A 19583-nucleotide genomic window follows, 5' to 3' on the forward strand; every position below is an offset into this window, starting at 1 on the left:
GAGTGAACCAATGGAGGGAAGACCTTTCTGTCTCTTCCTCTCACTGTCTGTAACTCTACCTCTCAAATAAAATCTTTAAAAAAAAAATACACAATGTGAATGACAACTACAATATTCTTTGTCAATATTCCAGATGTCTTGTCTGATATATATATAAAAACCTAAATAATTCATGTATATATTATATATATGCTACTATATATGTGTGTGTGTGTGTATATATATATATATATATATATATAAAGTAACATTCATTTAAAGGAAAGAGGCTTTTCCCAAATGGTACACAAATACAGAAGTCTTTATTTGGAAAATAAAATAAAATCAACTTCCAACAATATTTCACAACAAACAAGTTTTTAACCAAATTTATCTACATACTAAAGAACTGTAGAAATGAAACTGAAAACAGTCTGTAAGTTTTCATCCAATACCTACAACCACCTCCTGCACTCAGATTGGATTTAAAAGATCGTGGGATATTAACATTTTCTAAACATTCCCTGCTTTAGAGGGGGCCACCTCTTACTCTTTCAGGTTTTCAGTAAGTTTTCATCCTACTTCTCAGGCATGAAGTGCAAAGGTACGTTTTGTTAGCTGTTAGAGTTAAGTGTTTCTCATGAAAAGAAACTTTTCTTGGGAGCAAATCCCATGCTTGACTAATATTAAATACATGTTAAGAAATTTTTGAACTCTAATCTGCAAAGATTCAGAAACAGAACTTTCAGTCATTACTCAAATCTTACCTAAAGTAAAAGAAGCCAATCTTTAGGAAATAATGAATAGGTGGTTGTGCCAAAATAGATTTGCCATAATTTGTATTTTCTCTTAAAAATAAGATATATTCTAAGCTAAAATATATAAGGCACGATACCAACAAATTGTAGAAGAACGTAGTCCCCCCCAAAAAGTTAGAAACCACAAAAGTCTTGGGTGGGAAAAAATAAAGTGCAAAACAGATGTAAACTTGCACAGTCTTTCAATGGACTGATTAAATTATTTCATAATTCAATTTAAAACATGGGATATTTCAAGTATCTTAAAATAGTCAATTTGAGGGATTTTTCTTCCTTCTTCAAGCGTAAGAATTCCTTAAATGGAAGCACAAGACCTTGAACAGCTGGGACCCTCAAAATATAATTTTGTCTATTTTATTAAGTTTCCAGTAAGACAGAATCGAGTGTCCTTCATATATGCACTGTAAACATTTTAACAGTGTTTTCAGTCGGAAAGTCTGAACATGAGTGTTCTTCCAAAGGGACATCCATATGATGGAATCCTGGAGCCATTTAAAAAAATGAGCTGGATTTGGTACTATGGAAAGACAACCAAGTTAAACAGAAAGAACCAAGTTACAAAACCGTACACTTAAAATAAGTAAGGGCATTGAGAGGCATATATAGATACAAATGATAACATGTCTGAAAGACTATACAAGAATATAAATTATATTCCTCAGTGTGGGAATAAAGTCACAGAGGGAGACATTTTATCACTTTATAATTTCCTTTGCATACTGCATCTTTTTAAAAATCATAAGCATGTACTATTGTATAACATACAAAAAACCTTAAAAGTCTTTAAAACACCTGATTGCACCCAAAGCATTCCATGAAACACTGTTTAAGATCAGTTTACAATCCCTTGCTGACTGTAGTTAATGTCATGCAGTCAAAATTAGAAGGCTCCTTAGTGTCTGTTTCCTCTGCCCTCTACTGAGGATTAAGGGAAAATTTTTGAATAATCTAGAATGCATATCTTCCTCTCATGCTTAAATCGCAACTTTGATAGCATCTACTCAAGATTTCAGGGAACTAAAACCCTCAGAAACATTTTATACGGGATCAAATTTTCCTTTTATAAAAACCTGAACCTGGCCGGCGCTGCGGCTCACTAGGCTAATCCTCCGCCTATCGGCGCTGGCACACCGGGTTCTAGTCCTGGTCGGGGCGCTGGATTCTGTCCCGGTTGCCCCTCTTCCAGGCCAGCTCTCTGCTGTGGCCAGGGAGTGCAGTGGAGGATGGCCCAAGTGCTTGGGCCCTGCACCCCACGGGAGACCAGGATAAGCACCTGGCTCCTGCCATCAGATCAGCGCAGCGTGCTGGCTGCGGCGGCCATTGGAGGGTGAACCAATGGCAAAGGAAGACCTTTCTCTGTCTTGCTCTATCTCACTGTCCACGCTGCCTGTCAAAAAAAAAAAAAACAAAACAACAACAAAAAAAAAAAAAAACAAAAAAAAAACCTGAACCATCACATTCTACTTTCATTAAATCCCATAGTCCAACATGTTGGACAAACAAAGATTTCAAAAATACATTTATATTTTGACTACTGGTCAAATAAACAGTATGTACAGAAGTTACTGGGTATACATTCTTGGCAAAAACTTTCATTGGAAAATACCACCAGAAATTCAAACTACTTCAATTAAATCCAAAATGAGAATGAGAGGTAAGCCTAAGAAGGGCTCTTTATACTTGTACTATCTATCTACTCAAGGATATGTCATCTCAAAGGCCTTGAAAAGCATTGGAGGGGCCGGCACTGTGAGTTGGCGAGTAATCCGCTGCCTACAGTGCTGTCATCCCATATGGGTGCCTGTTTGAGTCCAAGCTGCTCCACTTCAAATCCAGCTCTCTGCTATGGTCTGGGAAAGCAGTGTAAAGCGGCCCAAGTGCTTGGGCCCCTGCACCTGCGTGGGAGACCTGGAAGAAGCTCCTGGCTCCTGGTTTTGGATCAGCACAGCTCTGGCCGTTGTGGCCATTTGGGGAATGAACCAGTGGATGGAAGACCTCTTTCTCTGCTTCTGCTTCTCTATAATTCTGCCTTAAAAAACAAAAAACAAAAAACAAACAAAAAAAACCAGAGCATTTGAATGTTTGAGGCTAAGAAAATGCAGTATCAGGGAGTATCTACATTAGAGTACATGTCCCACTTTAAATAGTTGGATCAAAAATTCAATGCATAAAAACACCATGCTGGTCAAACAAAACAGAACTGCAGACAGAACACAGTGTAAGCCATGAATGTACAACTCCTACAGTAATGCAATAACTGAACTTCCAAAATCCAGGTTCACAATACTTGGACCTTTCCAGACTAAATGGCTCAGTGCCAGTACATCACTAGAAATGAACTGGGGTCCAAATGTTTTCTGAATTCATTAGAAATATAACACAAAAAGTTATTCAAATACTGGATACAATCATCAAATGATCAATAAATTTAGGGACTTCTATATCAGTGCTGTGCTAGAAATGGTTTGCAAAGGCTTGGGAGAGCTGCTGGTGTTTCTGTTTCAAAATGCATTTAATGACATCAGGTTGGTAAAATCAGCCATCACTAACAGAACTTTTATACCACTACGGCACTTTTCAAGAGAGATGGCTGGTACACCAGCACAACACCAGATTACATAGTGGTCATATATTCATTTGTTCAAATATAACCATATAAAAAGCTTAATTAATGATATTATTCTAAAAACTTCAAAAAAAATTTAAGGATGAATTCAATAGGCTACTTTAAGATAAATTTTAATAAAAGCATCTTTTTAAAAGTAATTTTTAAAAACTGTATAGGGCACACACACCAATAAAAGTGTGTCACAAAACAGAAGTCACTGTGATACATCAGATGTGTTTGCCTTTTAAAACATACTTCATTAACAACTCACTTCCAAAGACTTAAAAAAAAAAAAAAAAACAGGCTCCACTGATTTAATAAATTATGAAAAAATAATTACTAAAATTTTTTTAAGTATATAAAAACTTTCTTGGAATTTCAAGGTTGAAAAATAAATCTACTCACATACATATTTGCCAGCATGTTAATCCAGCCGTATTTGCTCCCTAGATCAAAAGTTGTCACTACCTCAACCTCTCTATGCCTTCTATCTTTTAAAGTATGGATTCAAGTATTGTATGAAAGAATGTAAGAAAAGCATTTAGCCAGTGCCCAACGATACAACTGAAAAGGACTTCATAAACCACACCTCATAATACTACCACCAGTATTACTCTGAAATAAATGATATTTAAAAGTATGCAATTTCAATTTTCCCACTGGGCAAACTTAGTTCAGATGTGAGTTACATTTACAAGCAAATAGTTACAGAAACAGACTCTTGAAGGTCCTCAATGGCCTCTGAAGAGTTCTGCAAGATCAAAGTACTTTCATAATAATACTAATATGTAATATGCCTTTTTCCACTCTCATTTCAGAAGTGCACAGGAGTTTTCCAGTGCCTTCAAGCTGTGTGACACAAGAATTGGAATGCAAAAACAGTATGAAAATCTGTTTCTTAATATTAAGCTACATAATTAAAAGATGTGCAAATTGTTAAAGACAATTCTGTTTTAGAAAACTTGCTTTTCATCAAAAAGGTTATCTATGTTAACAAGTAATGGATTTATTACTATTATATTTAAATGAATAAACATTCTTTTAAAATATATCAGCATTAACTTTGAGTACAATGAGTTCTGAGCTGAGAATCAGAAGTTTCACAAACAAAAACTCATTGGGATCTTCTGGAATTTTTTAAGTTATGGTCCTGGGCCAGCGCCGTGGCTCACTTGGCTAATCCTCCCCCTGCGGTGCCAGCACCTCAGGTTCTAGTGCCAGTTGGGGCACCGGGTACTAGTCCCAGTTGCTTCTCTTCCAGTCCAGCTCTCTGCTGTGGCCCAGGAAGGCAGTGGAGATGGCCCAAGTGGTTGGGTCCTTGCACCCACCTGGGAGACTGGCTTCGGATCGGTGCAGCGTGACGGCTGTAGCGGCCATTACGGGAGTGAACCAACAGAAGGAAGACCTCTCTCTGTCTCTCTTTCACTGTCTACAACTCTGTCTCTCTCTCTCACTGTCTAACTCTGTCTGGCAAAAAACAAAAAAAAAGTTATGGTCCTTAAACAGAAATGTTGGTACAGAAGTAGTCATTTCATGCTCTCTATTTTGCCAATCTACAGGCACTCTACTAAAGAGGTTGTGTTGGGGACAGTGTCATTTTTCAAATTTACAAAAGGGACTTATCTTAAGGAAGAAAGTGATAGATAACCTAATCTCTATTTTTACAAAAATAGAGAGTAAAATGCCTTTAGATTATATTTACAAAATCTGCCACTTCTAAAAGATAAATTCTTTCCTGAATACAGAACATCTGATTCAATTGGTAAACCAGGAAATTTGTCTTCAGCCTTCTCCCCTTCACGAGTTTTCTTTTTAGTACTCAACACAATTCTGATGATCTATATAATACTGGAAGAACATGCAAACATAAAAGCCAAGTGGAAGTTGGGTTTTCTTAACAAATAGTAAGGGTCATGAGAAAATTCTCCTTAAAAATGAACCTCTTCTTAAACATTTCCATTTTATAAGCACTCATTTAAAGTCAGTAGGAGTCCCCATCTAATTATAAACGTCAAGATTTACGCAGAGAAAAAGTCTTCAAAATTATTTTGATAACAATTTTTTAATGTACTTATTAGATGGAAAGATTGGTAGGTTATTTGGGTAATGACCTACAATTAATAGTAACTTTGTACATATCAATCAATTGGGACCCAATACAACCTTGACAGAAATTTAAATACATTTAAGTTTCCCATGTATCAAAAGGGCTAAGAGTCCCAAAAAATGTAGAGATTTCAAATCTACAACACACACCTGGAACTGTGCAACATTCATTTAATTTCAAGAGAAGATGGACACTGCTCAGAAAATGGGCAGATTCCCCAGTTATCTTGCTTATCAAAATGGTTCAGATCAACCATGATTTCAGCTAGATGTGCATGGGACAGAAATGTTAACAAGGCTAAAACTCTATACAGACTTAGAAATACTAAAACAACTGATGTAGTCAGCATTGCAAAAAAGCATTCAACATAAATAAAATGTGAGGAAACTGATGTTCATTTCTTTTAATACCAAAGATTTTTAAAAACTTGTAATCATGTTAAGAGAACACTTTTAAACATGTATTACATATTTGTGTATATAGTTCCTCCTTGTCTTGATGACAGAGTCATAACAATAGATAATTATCTGATGATGAAATATAGTGCTGTCCTCTAGGCTGGGCTGGCTGTCCCTATGCTAACAGTCTTGGACAGTGTATGTTCTTCATAGTTTTTTCAAGTCTCCTTCATTCCAAGCCATCAATTCTGAACTGCTAATATGCTAGGCCTGAGAAATCAAATAATCAAAATTATTAAAATCTCATGTAAAAACAATACATAAGCTGTAACATAGAAACTTCATGACTTAAATGGATTGCACAGAGGCATTTTAAAAAACATCATTCCAAGTTTCTTAATTGTGTTTGTTTTGGATGATACAGCCAGATTATCTCTAGATGAAGGAAGCATCACCATATATAAATACTTAACAAGTCCATTTGAATATTAACAAAAGATAACAACTAAACTTAGTATCATTGCCTTTTAAACAAAGTATTCTGTAACTTTTAGTAACCCTGGATTCCAGTTTCTTTCTCCCAAAAAAACAAACACAAATATCCCACAGATAATGTTTGTCCAGAAAAAGGGAAAAAAAAATCGAGGTGCAATCATATCACAGTTAATGCATGTCTGCTTCCAATACATTCAAAGACAATTTTAAAAAATCAATAGTTAAAATAGGCCTTTTGCAGTCTGAAAACTCAAGATACTTAAAAATTTTGTAAATACACATACATGCAAATTCTTCATATATACAAATGTCACAAAATTAACAAGTTGCAAAGAAATTAGAAGGATTATGGTGAATCTGATAAGCTACATTTAAATGCTTTACCACTGACACATTCCTGAATATAGCAGTCATAGTAGTTTTAATAAATTTTCTACATGGCCTCTTTATAAAAAGTTAGTCACTACCAGTATTTAAGAATTCAAGATGTTCTCAATTCACTACTCATATTTAAGGCCACTTTGGTAAAGGCATTGCAGCAAGAACACAAAAACAATAGCATATTTTCTATTATTTATTTTTTTTCACCTGCAAACTGTAGCAAAACATGATCAGCTTTATTATGCAGACAGGAATCCCTCTACATTTTTAAAGAATTTAGGCATGTATAAATAGAAGAGCTCTTTAGAAAGGAAAAATTCGAGAATGAATAAAACCTTCCAATTTTGACTTTGTAACTTTCCAGTAGCAATGGTTAAAATGATTTTAGGTCATTCATTCCAAGATATATGACAGCACCTTAAAAGTGGCTGATCTATTTCCCCAGTAACGTTTCTCACATAATGTGTTAAAGTTACAAATACTGATATGCACAAATAGCTAATTTCTAAGAAAAATATGTACAGTACTGCAGCATAATGAATGTGGTATCTGCAATAACTTAACATTAGCCAATTTTTAATATACATGATACCGCTATCTCTTTCTGCCAATTCAACAGGTTAAAAGCTGTTACTGGAGCCCTCTGTTTTGCACATATTACCTGGTGTTTAATACACAATGCAGGCTTTTTAAAGACTTCTCTTGTGTTTAAAGCTAAGATCAGTGAAACAAGACAACAGTGCAAGAGGCGGAGAGATGTAATATGACCACATAAAAGTTCGTTCCAGTAAAGTGTCTATATAAGGCTATAAGAAAGGATTGGTTGATGAGCTTCCTGTTGGAAACTGTCCTGTTGGCGCACCAGTCTAAAAGAAAACACAAGACAAAATAAATAAATGAAGGTATTATGTGTCCAAAATATGAAATTAAACTGTATTTAAATTTTTAATTAAACTTTATTTAGATTAAGACTTGTTGTACCATTATTTCATATAATTCTTGTAACAGAAGGATTTGACTACTTTAAAAAAAGATTTGTGATTAAAACAAAATCTTTTTTTTTTTTGGACAGGCAGAGTTAGACAGTGAGAGAGAGAGAGAGAAACAGAGAGAAAGGCCTTCCTTTTCCATTGATTCACCCACAAAATGGCTGCTGCGGCCGGAGCGCTGCACCGATCCAAAGCCAGGAGCCAGGGGCTTCCTCCTAGTCTCCCGTGTGGGTGCAGGGCCCAAGCACTTGGGCCATCCTCCATTGCCTTCCCGGGCCACAGCAGAGAGCTGGACTGGAAGAGGAGCAACCGGGACAGAACCAGCACCCCAACCGGGACTAGAATCCGGGGTGACGGCGCCGCAGGCGGAGGATTAGCCAAGTGAGCCGCAGCGCTGGCCAAAACAAAATCTTTTAAGAATCTTCTTTCAAACTGTGCAATAAATCCTTTAGCTTCTCACAAAATGTTATTTTCAACAACACAGCAGACAAGTTTCACATCATAAAATATTTATTGTCTATACTTTGATGTGCAACTAAATTTTTAAAAATAAGTTCAGAAAAGGATCAGACGTAATGACTTTGTCTCAATTTTAACAATCTCATAATGTCTGATCAGTGTAACACAAAATAGCATCTAGGAATATTCACATGCTATTTTTCCTAATTTGAAAATAAGGTTCAAAAGCTTAAAGAAGTATTAAAATTAAATTTTACTTACCATAAAAGGATTACTAGATACTCCAGCAGCTGCAACTTGACCAAAAGGAGTTACCACTGGCTTTGTTTGTCCAAAAGCTGCAAAACCTGCACCTTGTTAAGACAGAACCATCAATTAAAACCTACTCTAAAAGAGACAACCTGATATTATAAGGCCTCATAAGTTAGAGAAATTCCTATCAGATCAGCAAAGATAAAATGCCAAGGTTAAATGGTTATGTCTCATGTTCTTTCAGATATCAGAGACAAACTTCCTATGGGATGTCTTTAAAGAATTTTTATTTCAGCTCTTCAGAAATGGCTAATTCCAATTTGTCGTAGCAGTGTAAATTGCTGACATTTCAAAGATTTAATTAATAGACGAGCTTGGGAATATTTGGGAGGAGTTGTATGGAAATATTTTTATCACATATGGCTCATCTATAGACCATATTCACACAGTTTTATCTAATTACTGACTTTAAAAGATGAAAACATGTCATTGTAATTTGAGAATAATCTTCAAATCTATGAACATCAAACCTTAACGAATCAGAGAAATGGCTAAAAGGAAATAGACAAGTGAGTCCTTTTACTCTGTCCTAAAAGTAAATTTCAACTATAATACAAAATTACTCTATTTCATACATATATACAAACTCAGGCACACATTCTTACACAAAAAGGCACAAAGAAACATTTTTGTGATTAAAAAACAAATTCTCGGTCTACAGAGTTGACTTTAAAATCAAGAGGCACATTAAACATATAAGTGCATTAAGACAATGGGGATTCTGGGGAGAGAGGAGCACTCTTAAGGTCACTCATTTTCAAAAATCTAGTTAAGTTCAGTTTTCCGAGGGCCAAATAATCAAACATTTCCATTTTTGTATAGTTAACACTATTTAAATAATATTTTTCTTTGGTATGATTTTTCCTAGACATCTATCAAATGTTGACTAGCACTCCAATATTTTATCTTACCATTGGGCTGTTGAGAAAAAGCTGTCTGTTGAGGGAAAGTTGCTTGGGCTGGGAAGGCAGGTTGCTGGAAACTGCCACTAAAGCTGGTGGGAAGACTATAGGGAGCAGGAGTGCCGAAGCCCGCAGGCATGCTCATTGATGCAGTGCCAAAGGTTGCCGCTGACGGGAGAAAAGAAAGGTTGATCAGATGCATACAAGGGTATGTTTACTTCTCATACTCAACATTGTAGAACAGACATCACTTACCTTGAAAAATAATGAGATGCACATTTAAAGGCATTTGAAATTCCAATAAAATAAAGATGAATTTTAGAACTATATGGTTTAAGATAATCTACGAAAATTTGTACTCTTCAAGCTGGATGACCAGAATCACATTACTAAAACTGTGACTTTAAAATTACTAAAACTGTGACTTTAAATGCCAAGAAAATTTCTCAAACATAATTTCAAGTTCTAAACAGTAGTCTGCTTTTCAAAGCCCATCATTATGCAATTCACATGTATACCAGCATACATTTTTGTTTTGCTATACACAGTAAAAAAAATTTTTTAAAGGGTAATATCTTGTGTTCCTGGAAAGGAAAATTCAAAAGTCTCTGCAAAATACTTCAAAAGTAATAAGATTTACAGTAGGTAAAGGATCATATAGACTACTAAAGATCCGCATGGTTTAAAACTAGAGCTACCAAAAGGAAAAAAAAAGAGTGTACTGAAAACACTAATAGAATTGAATAGGACATGTTAAGTTCCTATTAAACCAACTCTAAAAGTAATATATGAAATCTTACCCTTTATTTCAAGGTAAATGAAGACAGTTTTAAAAAAGGGTTGAAGGAAGGCTAGGACTGCTGCTGAGTTACAGAAATCTGTGCAAAATGTACAAAGATTGGAAAAGAAGTGAAATAAGTATTCTTTGTAGAGTAAATGGGCATTGTGTTGAATACCACTGTACACCTCCTTTGAACTGCCATGTCTGGCTGTTATTAGTTCGTGGACACAGCATGAACATGTTGGCAGAAAGCTGAGTGTGAATAAATGAAACATATTTGGTGTGCTGTTATCATTTGTCTTAACAATCACTCATAAACTAATTTGCAATACAGAAAAACATGTAATGGTAAAACAGTGTGTCATTCATTGCCTATATAAAAAAAAGAACCATACAACTGTATTTCTGGGAAGGGTCTCAGTGAAATAACAAACAATAACGTTTCTTTAAAAATAGACTTCCGGGGCCAGTGCAGTGGTGTAGCAGGTAAAGCCACTGCCTGTAGTGCTGGTATCCCATATGGGCACTGGTTCAAGTCCTGGCTGCTCCACTTCTGATCTAGCTCTCTGCTATGGCCTGGGAAAGCAGTGGAAGATGGCCCAAGTCCTTGGGCCCCTGCACACCCGTGGGAGACCTGGAGAAAGCTCCTGGCTTAGAATCAGCACAGCATGGCTGGCGCCGCGGCTCACTAGGCTAATCCTCCGCCTTGCGGTGCCAGCACACCGGGTTCTAGTCCCAGTCGGGGCGCTGGATTCTGTCCCGGTTACCCCTCTTCCAGGCCAGCTCTCTGCTGTGGCCAGGGAGTACAGTGGAGGATGGCCCAAGTGCTTGGGCCCTGCACCCCATGGGAAGACCAGGAGAAGCACCTGGCTCCTGCCTTCGGATCAGCGTGGTGCGCCAGCAGCAGCGCGTCAGCCGTGGTGGCCATTGGAGGGTGAACCAACGGCAAAGGAGAACCAATGGCAAAGGAAGACCTTTCTCTCTGTCTCTCTCACTGTCCACTCTGCCTAGAGGAATCAGCACAGCTTTTGCTGTTGCAGCCAATTGGGGAATGAACCAGTGGATGGAAGAACTGTATGTCTCTCCTCCTCTCTGTATGTAATTCTGACTTTCAAATAAATAAATCTTAAAAAAAATAGACTTCCAGTAATTACACAATGAAGTATTTTTAGCATTGTAATATAAAAAAAGAAAACCAGTAGAAGATGACACAAGTCCTGTATGGGAGACCTAGAAGAAGCTCCTGGCTCCTGGCTTCAGATTGACACAGCTCTGGCTGTTGCGGCCATTTGGGGAGTGAGCCAGAGGATGGAAGATTTTTCTCTCTCTGCCTTTGCCTCTCTGTAACTCTGCTTTTCAAATAAATAAATAAATCTTATTTAAAAAAAGATGTTACCGAAGGGGACAGCACTGTGACTTTAAAGCCACAGTTTGCGACACCAACATCCCATATGGGCGCCAATTCAAGTTCCAGCTGCTCCACTTCCAATCCAGCTCCCTGCTAATGTACCTGGAAAAGTAGTGGAAGATGGCCCAAGTACCTGGGCTTCTAAACCCATCATAACAGGAGACCCAAAAGAAGCTCTTGGCTTTGGATTGGCCCAGTTCTAGCAGTTGCAGCCATTTGGGGAGTGAACTATAGGATGGAAGATCCCTCTCATTCTCTCAAATAAATAAATCTTAAAAAAAAAAAAAAAGGTTGCCCAAAGTAACTGTAGTAAGTTGTAATATAACAGTGCAACTTCTCTCAATGAACCTAATTAGAATATAAATTTTTTTAAAAAATCACTTTCACAGTTAATGAAGAAAAAAGGAAAAACAGGCTACTGGGAAGCAAGTGAATTAAAGAATAAGCAGACTGCAAGAGAAAACAGGAAGTTTCATAACACACAACAATGCAATGACATAACTCTGACGATCACTTTATAAGAAAGCACTAAAAAAGCAAAACTTGGATACAGTTAAGCAATACCAAACTCCATGGAATAGCGTGGTAAAATGGTTTGGTATATCAAAAAGTCATCACTCCATGTACTATGAATTGAAACTCAAGAAAAGAATCAAAACAGCTATGAAGATTCTAATGTGACCATGGAGTTAAGCAATAATGCTTTTCATTCAGCATTAAAACATAAATTGATACAAAAGATTTTCATGTACCTTTAGATACAATATAATCCCAATGCCACACATCCATGCCCACTCCATCCTAAAACACGGGAAAAACTTAATTCCACATGCAGGGATCCATGACACTAGCAGAAGCTTCCACAAGCAGGCAGACAAACTGCCACACAAATCTAGGTATTAGCTGTGGCCACCTACCAAAGTGAGCGTGAGGGAACACTTGAGAATGCATTGCTCCAGAAAGGCCTTATGGAAAGCCATAAAGAGACCAATGTCAATTTACTTATGGATAACCATTTTCAAAAGTAAACTTGCTTTATTAAAGAGTTCTAAAATTAGAATGCACTATTGCCAAGTGGGTAGCATAAGAATACTTTATATGAACACATGCATAAAATGAGCTTTCTAATTTTAACTATATTCATGACATCATAATATTTACACTGTAAAAAGGGGGATGATTAGAATGAACAATGAATGTCAAATGAAACATTGATGAAATTCATTTTTAAAAATAAGCACTAACATTTGTTTCACATGAAGACACAACTATACCTGTAAGAAAGGCTTTTTGGCATGATTATATACAAGATGCTATTTATTTAGCATGTATAAAATTTTAAGACTGAAATACAAAGATAATTCAAATGAACTAATTAAGCATTATGTGAAGAAATTAATTAAATATAGCTCATTAAAATGTAACAACTGAAGGGGCTGGCTCTGTGGCATAGTGGGTAAAGCTACTATCTGCAATGCCGGCATCCTGTGTGGGTGCCACTTCATGTCTCGACTGCTCCACTTCTGATCCAGCTCCCCACTAACGGTCTAGGAAGAGCAGGGGAAGATGGCCCAAGTGCTTAGGTCCTTGCCACCCATATGGGAAACCTGTAAGAAGCTCCTGCCTTCAGCATGGCCCAGTGCTGGCCATAGCAGTCACCTGGGGAGTGAAACAGTGGTTGGAAGAACTCTGTCTCTCCTTCTCAAATAAATTAAAAAAAAAATCCTTAGAATCATATATATAAAATTTTTTTAAAATATTTTATTTATTTATTTGACAGGTAGGGTTATAGACAATGAGAGGGGAGAGACAGAGATAAAAAGTCTTCCACCCGCTGGTTCCCTCCCCAATTGGCCACAATGGCTGGAGCTGGGCCCATCAGAAGCCAGGAACTTCTTCCGGGTCTGCCATGTGGGTACAGGGGCCCAAGCACTTGGGCCATCTTCCACTGCTTTCCCAGGCCATAGCACAGAGCTGGATCAGAAGAGGAGCCGTCGGCACTAGAACCGGTGCCCATATGGGATGCATGCAGATGCTGCAGGAAGGGGATTAACCTACTGTGCCACACAGCTGACTCCTATATATGATTTTAAGAAAAGAAAAATGTATCTTTTGTAGATCTTACTCACCTGGCATGTGTGAGGACAGATGTTACATATAAGTATATGTAATTAACAGATAATAAACTTAGGTTGTAAAATACTAAAACCTTTGGCTTGTTTGTATTAACAATTTGAAGTGGGACTGTTTCTCAAAAAATTTTTTTCATGCATTTTATATTTATTTTCTAAATTAGCAAGAATTTTGGAAACCAGGCAGTTAAGAGATTCGAGCCTCTATGAGTGCTGGTTCTGTCAGTTTCTAGGAGCACATTACTTAGTGACTGTAAAGCTTCAGTTCCCTCATCTGCAAATGAAAGAGGGAGCCATAGGGACAACAGTGCCTGTGTTACTGGACAGAGCTGTTATAAAATCAAAGGCTAAATGTAACAATGGTTTAAAGTGAAGAACAAACATTCAACAAATGTATTTTTTCTTGCTAGCAACAAGATGTTTTTTATATGATGTTACAGGGTTGAGAGGGAAGAGTTTTGTGGAACAAATTTATTCCCCTTATATTTACTGTATTTCCTAGAGTACTTTATAGGCTCTGAGAAGCCCTGAATTAACAATAACAATACTGCTTAAATTTCCCAACTGTATTTAGGCATACAAGATTTTTCCAGGAACCAGCAACATTTCAATCAAGAGTAACTGATAACCAATATTAACCATTGTGCCTCCATCTGCAACAAAGATGCCCTCAAGCTTTGGTCTCAGATGACTAGACTTTTAACAGCTTTTGAGGTGTAAGTCACATTTGACAGACTCATCCACTTATATCCAGAGATGTACAACCATCATCACAATCTAAATCATTTTTATTGTTCCCTAAAAGGAGCTCCACACTTATCAGCCATCACTCCCTTTGTTGCCCCGCCACTACCACCATCCCAGACAACAATCAGTCATCTACTTTGTCTTCATAAATGTGCCCAATCTGGATATTTCATATAAAAAGGATCACAAATACACAGCCTTTCTTGACTAATTTGTCTTTTTTAATGTTTCCAAAACTTATCTATGATGTATAGAATGTATCAACACTTCATCACTTTTTATTATCAGTAATATTCCACTGTATAGCATTGCATGGCTATTCAAAATTTGATCTCATCTACCAACAGATTTGGATTGTATTCACCTTTTGGCTATTAAGAAAAGTGCTATGAACATTTTTGTATAAAATTTTCTATGCTTATGTTTTCATATCTCTTGGATATATTCCCAATACTGTAAATGCAGGTTAATTCTATTATGATCTTCTTGAAAAACTAACAAATTGTTATCCAAGGGAGCTGTACTATTTTAAAATTCCAACAACCAAAGAATAAAATTTGTAATTTCTCCATGTCCTCACTAATGCTTATTATTATTTATCTTTATTACAGTCATCTGAGTAGGTGTGACACAGTGGTTTCCACTTCATTCCCCCAATGACTAGAACAATGCTAAACATCTTATCATATGCTTATTGACCATCTGCATGCCTTCTTAGAGAAAAGTCTATTCAAATGTTTGCTGTGGGTTGTCTTTTTATCATTGAATGTTAGAGTTCTTTATATATTCTTCATATAAGTCACTAACTTATCAAATACATGATTTATAAATATTTTCTCCAGACCACTAAAGCTCAAATTTTTTGTTGTAAGTTTTACAATTTTCCTATCTTTCATTTATTGACTGACAATTTTCACTTCTGGCTGATAAAACTGTCAGTTGCAGATTATTAAATGTTAAAGAGATGTCCAAGAATAAATCATGGGTGGGAGAGCACAGGAAAAAAAATCAGTTCTATAAACCAAGTATTTCCTATTTCCCCAATGCAATATTTTAAAAACTGATATATAGAAACTATATAAATTTATGGTCAACATAACTTTCTACTTAGGTCTTTTTCTTTGTTTTTCTCAACTACCTCTATCTACTCTCTCTCCATTCCCCTTAAAAAATTAATCCACATTTTTAGGGTATAAAAGACAGGTAAGCTGGGTCCTCTGAGTATAAGGAACATAAATTTATACATATATATTTATATATAAATAAGTACATAATGCTGATTTGTGTGCTCTTCACAAATGCAAAATTGCAACAGAATAGGAATAGTGCTGGTCTACAAATATTCTGATTATCAATACTGGGTTAACCATTACTGAATTTTGAACCTTTAGAGCAAATCCATTAACATCTTCACAAATCAGTTTCCACACAGGTAATAAAACAAAGATGTGGGGCCTAAATGCTAACTATGAAATCATACACCTTTACATTTTAATAAATTTGTCTCCTTAGGAAAAAAATAAACTCCTTAAAACCACTCACTCATTCACTAAAATAAGTGCTAAGAGAATAAAAGACTATTCACTCACTGACCAAGGGGAGACCTAAGAATTACAAGAGAATTTGCCAATAACTGCTGATTGTTTTAACTATATTAATTAGACTACAGGTTCAAAGGGAAAAAAAATGAATGCTTACTATCATGGAATCCTAAAATTAAATGGTCTGAGGCTATACTGGCGAATCTTGTAATAAACACTTTTATGTAATACAGTTAGAGAAAGTTAAAGCCCTTAAGTTGCATAAAGCCTATAAGAAATGATTAAAATGTATATTTTAAGAGTGAAATAAACTCGGTAAATCTTTTCAAATTACATACAGATTATGTAATTCCCTGCTTCAAAAAGCTATTTCCAAATGTAGTTTCACAAAACAAAAATTACTAAAGGATTAATATTAATTCTCATGTTATTTGTTATTAATTATAAAGTCCTAGCCATTGTGTATTTGTCAAAGTAAGGTTCATTTTCTAGTTTCAATAGAAAAGCAAGCAGTTAATGTTTACTTTTAGTCAACTGAATAAAATAATCCATGTAATAAATTCAAAACGGCTGATAATGAAAAAAATTTTATCTTGAAGTAAAAATCTGTGGGGATAGTACTTACTTGTTAAATAAATTTTGCATAGGCTAATATTAAAATCAATTTACATCATCTGAATACTTTACATTTTAAATGATTATATATATCTTATATGAATTTTTATGTGGAATCTCAACTTCTATTTATTTATTTGAGAGGCAGAGAGAGACAGAAAAAGAGAGCTCACACTGCTGGTTCATTCCCCAAATGCCAGCAATAGTTAGGACTTGGTTGGGCCAAAGCCAGGAACAAGAACACGATCCAGGCCTCCCACTTGGGTGGCAGAGATTCAGCTACTTAAACCATCTTACCTGCCCCCCCTCAGGGTTTGCAATGGCAGGAAACTGGAATGCTCAGAGCCAGGAACTGAATCTAGGTATTCTGATATGGAACATGGGTCTTTTAGAGGCTAGGCTAAATGTCTCCCTCACAATTAAGGCTTTGTATAGTCTAGCAAAAAATGCCCTTAATTCTAATGACAGAACAACTCCAAGGTACAGTCACAAGAAGAAAATAGTATGATTTACAAAATGTATAAAATAATGGAAAGACTACACACAATGCAGCATGCATCATCTATTTCAAACCACCCCTGCCAGTCAGAGAATGCTGGTCACATTGTACAGGTAAGTACAACAGTAAAGACTCAGAGAGTTAACACAATTAATCTCAGTCAGGCATAATTTGATTATTCATTCCTCAGTTGTTAGAGTTATTACTTCTACAAACATCTCCAAAGTAGCTTGTAAATATCTTTAATATTCAACAAGTATTAAGGGGCCAGAGCTGTGGTGCAGCGAGTTAAGCTGCTTGTGTGTAGTACCGGCATCCCACATGGACAGTGGTTCAAGTCCCGGATGCTCCACTTTTGACCTAGCTCCCTGCTAATGTGCCTGGTAAAGCAGTGGAAAACAGCCAAAGTGCTTGGGCCCCTGCAAACAAGTGGGAGACCTAGATGAAGCCCCTAGTTCCTGGTTTCAGCCTGGCCCAGCCTGGGCTATTGCAGCCATTTGGGGAGTGAACCTGTGGATGGAAGATCTCTTTCTCTCTGTCTCTTCCCTTCTCTGCAACTCTCAAATAAATAAATAAAACTTTAAAAAAATGTTAGTATATTCCCTCAACATTTTTACACCATTAATTAAAATAACAAACTACAAAAACCTTTCTTAAGATGACCCCACAAGTAAAAACTAAATTAGGATTTGGACAGAATTTTGGCTGGCTGTACTCAACACATATTCACTTAACTTTTCAAACTTTCAGTTCCTCAACTGTAACACAGTGATGGAGACATTTATGAGAACTTCACAGGAGTCTGGAGTATTAAATAATATACAAAAAACCAGTTGTGTCATTAGACATTTTACAAATTCACTCCACCAAGACATATGCTAAGAAATGAGAGATATTGTATGTATCACATCTAAAAAATAAATTAATACAAATAGAAACTTAATGTAAACATTGGTTGGGTATGTCTGAATTAGTAATCAATAACCAACGTACAATATAAATCTAAAATTATCAGATTAAGTGTACTTGAATTAAAACAAACCATCTTTTTTTAACATTTTAGTAATTTAATCCCAACTCTTAAATTTCACAATCCTTAATCTTGCCAATGATGAAAGATTTATTAACACTTCTTAATGGCTTAATCACAACATTACAAATATCTACTCTGTCATACCATATCAGTATTTGCTATAACTGAAGTTTAGGTTTCAGTTCTAAAATTATTTGCTATATTCAAGTTTAGGTTTCAGTTCTAAAATTACTGGGACATATACACACATAAACGAAGTTTATAAATGCTAGTTTTAATGAATACACAGCCATACCACATGCACTTGCTGGTATTCCAAGGTATGCAAACAGTTCTGGTCTTCAGGGTAATAAGAAAAAAATTAAAGAAGTACAAGATGAGAAAGATGTGACTGGCTTACAGTATAAACCAAACAGAAAAAAAGGGGAGAACAAAGAGAATTAAGGGGAGAAATTACCAAAACACCCAAATATTATACTCAAAATTGGATCAAGTTTCCACGAGTTAACATTAACACCCTGAAACAGCTGCATGAGGAAAAAAACCATACTATCAAGAATTTATGGCCAGCGCCGCGGCTCACTAGGCTAATCCTCTGCCTTGCGGCGCCGGCACACCAGGTTCTAGTCCCGGTCGGGGCGCCAGATTCTGTCCCGGTTGCCCCCACTTCCAGGCCAGCTCTCTGCTGTGGCCAGGGAGTGCAGTGGAGGATGGCGCAAGTGCTTGGGCCCTGCACCCCATGGGAGACCAGGAGAAGCACCTGGCTCCTGCCATCGGATCAGCGCGGTGCGCCAGCCGCGGCAGCCATTGGAGGGTGAACCAACGGCAAAAGGAAGACCTTTCTGTCTCTCTCTCACTGTCCACTCTGCCTGTCAAAAAAAAAAAAAAAAAAGAGAGAGAATTTATTAGATTTAATGAAAGGAGAGGAGAGAGAAGAAGCGAGAAGAGAGAGAGGAAAAGAAAAAAGGAGGGGAAAGAGAAAAGGAAAAGGAAAGTGTATTAGGAGAGGGAAGGGTGAAGCAAGATTGATTAATGGGTACTACGTTATTGCTAGAAAGAAGCTCTGGGATTCACCTGCACGACAGAGACACAACAGGTAATGCTAATGTATTTTGTATTTCTTTATCCAAAAAAAAAAAAAAAAAAACCACACACAAAAAAAAACAAAACAAAACTAGAAGATAGAACATGAGCTGAATTACAGACAGTAATTCTGAAATCAGACCAGTCTCATCTCTGACATAAACTGGATGTGTGGTTCTAATGAAGAAGCCTCATCTCCATGTTTGGGCTTTCCTACCTAAAAAATGAAAGCTTTCATTGTGGAGGGCAATGGCCCAATAATTTCTGAAGTCCCACTTAGCTGTTCAATTCCAGGA

General features: G+C 36.5%; 1 protein-coding gene across 12 annotated transcripts in view; it reads right to left on the reverse strand.

Moving 5' to 3' along the window:
- Positions 1-283: 283 nt before the first annotated feature.
- The window catches only part of AGFG1 (ArfGAP with FG repeats 1), a 95524-nt gene continuing 76224 nt past the window's right edge, over positions 284-19583 (reverse strand). For 5 of the 12 annotated variants that reach the window (XM_051849092.2, XM_051849088.2, XM_051849096.2 and 2 more), the window contains 4 exons: positions 12555-12602; positions 9458-9616; positions 8496-8587; positions 284-7652 (listed from right to left, as the gene is read on the reverse strand). In XM_051849092.2, the coding sequence (XP_051705052.1) occupies positions 7593-7652; positions 8496-8587; positions 9458-9616; positions 12555-12602 (359 nt within the window). In that variant the 3' untranslated portion in view covers positions 284-7592. The remainder of the gene's footprint in view (positions 7653-8495; positions 8588-9457; positions 9617-12554; positions 12603-19583) is intronic. The other 7 variants (XM_051849093.2, XM_051849090.2, XM_051849097.2 and 4 more) reach the window with 4 other exon arrangements.

This window comes from Oryctolagus cuniculus, chromosome 3 (genome assembly GCF_964237555.1).
Source record: "Oryctolagus cuniculus chromosome 3, mOryCun1.1, whole genome shotgun sequence".
Classification (NCBI taxonomy): domain Eukaryota; kingdom Metazoa; phylum Chordata; class Mammalia; order Lagomorpha; family Leporidae; genus Oryctolagus; species Oryctolagus cuniculus.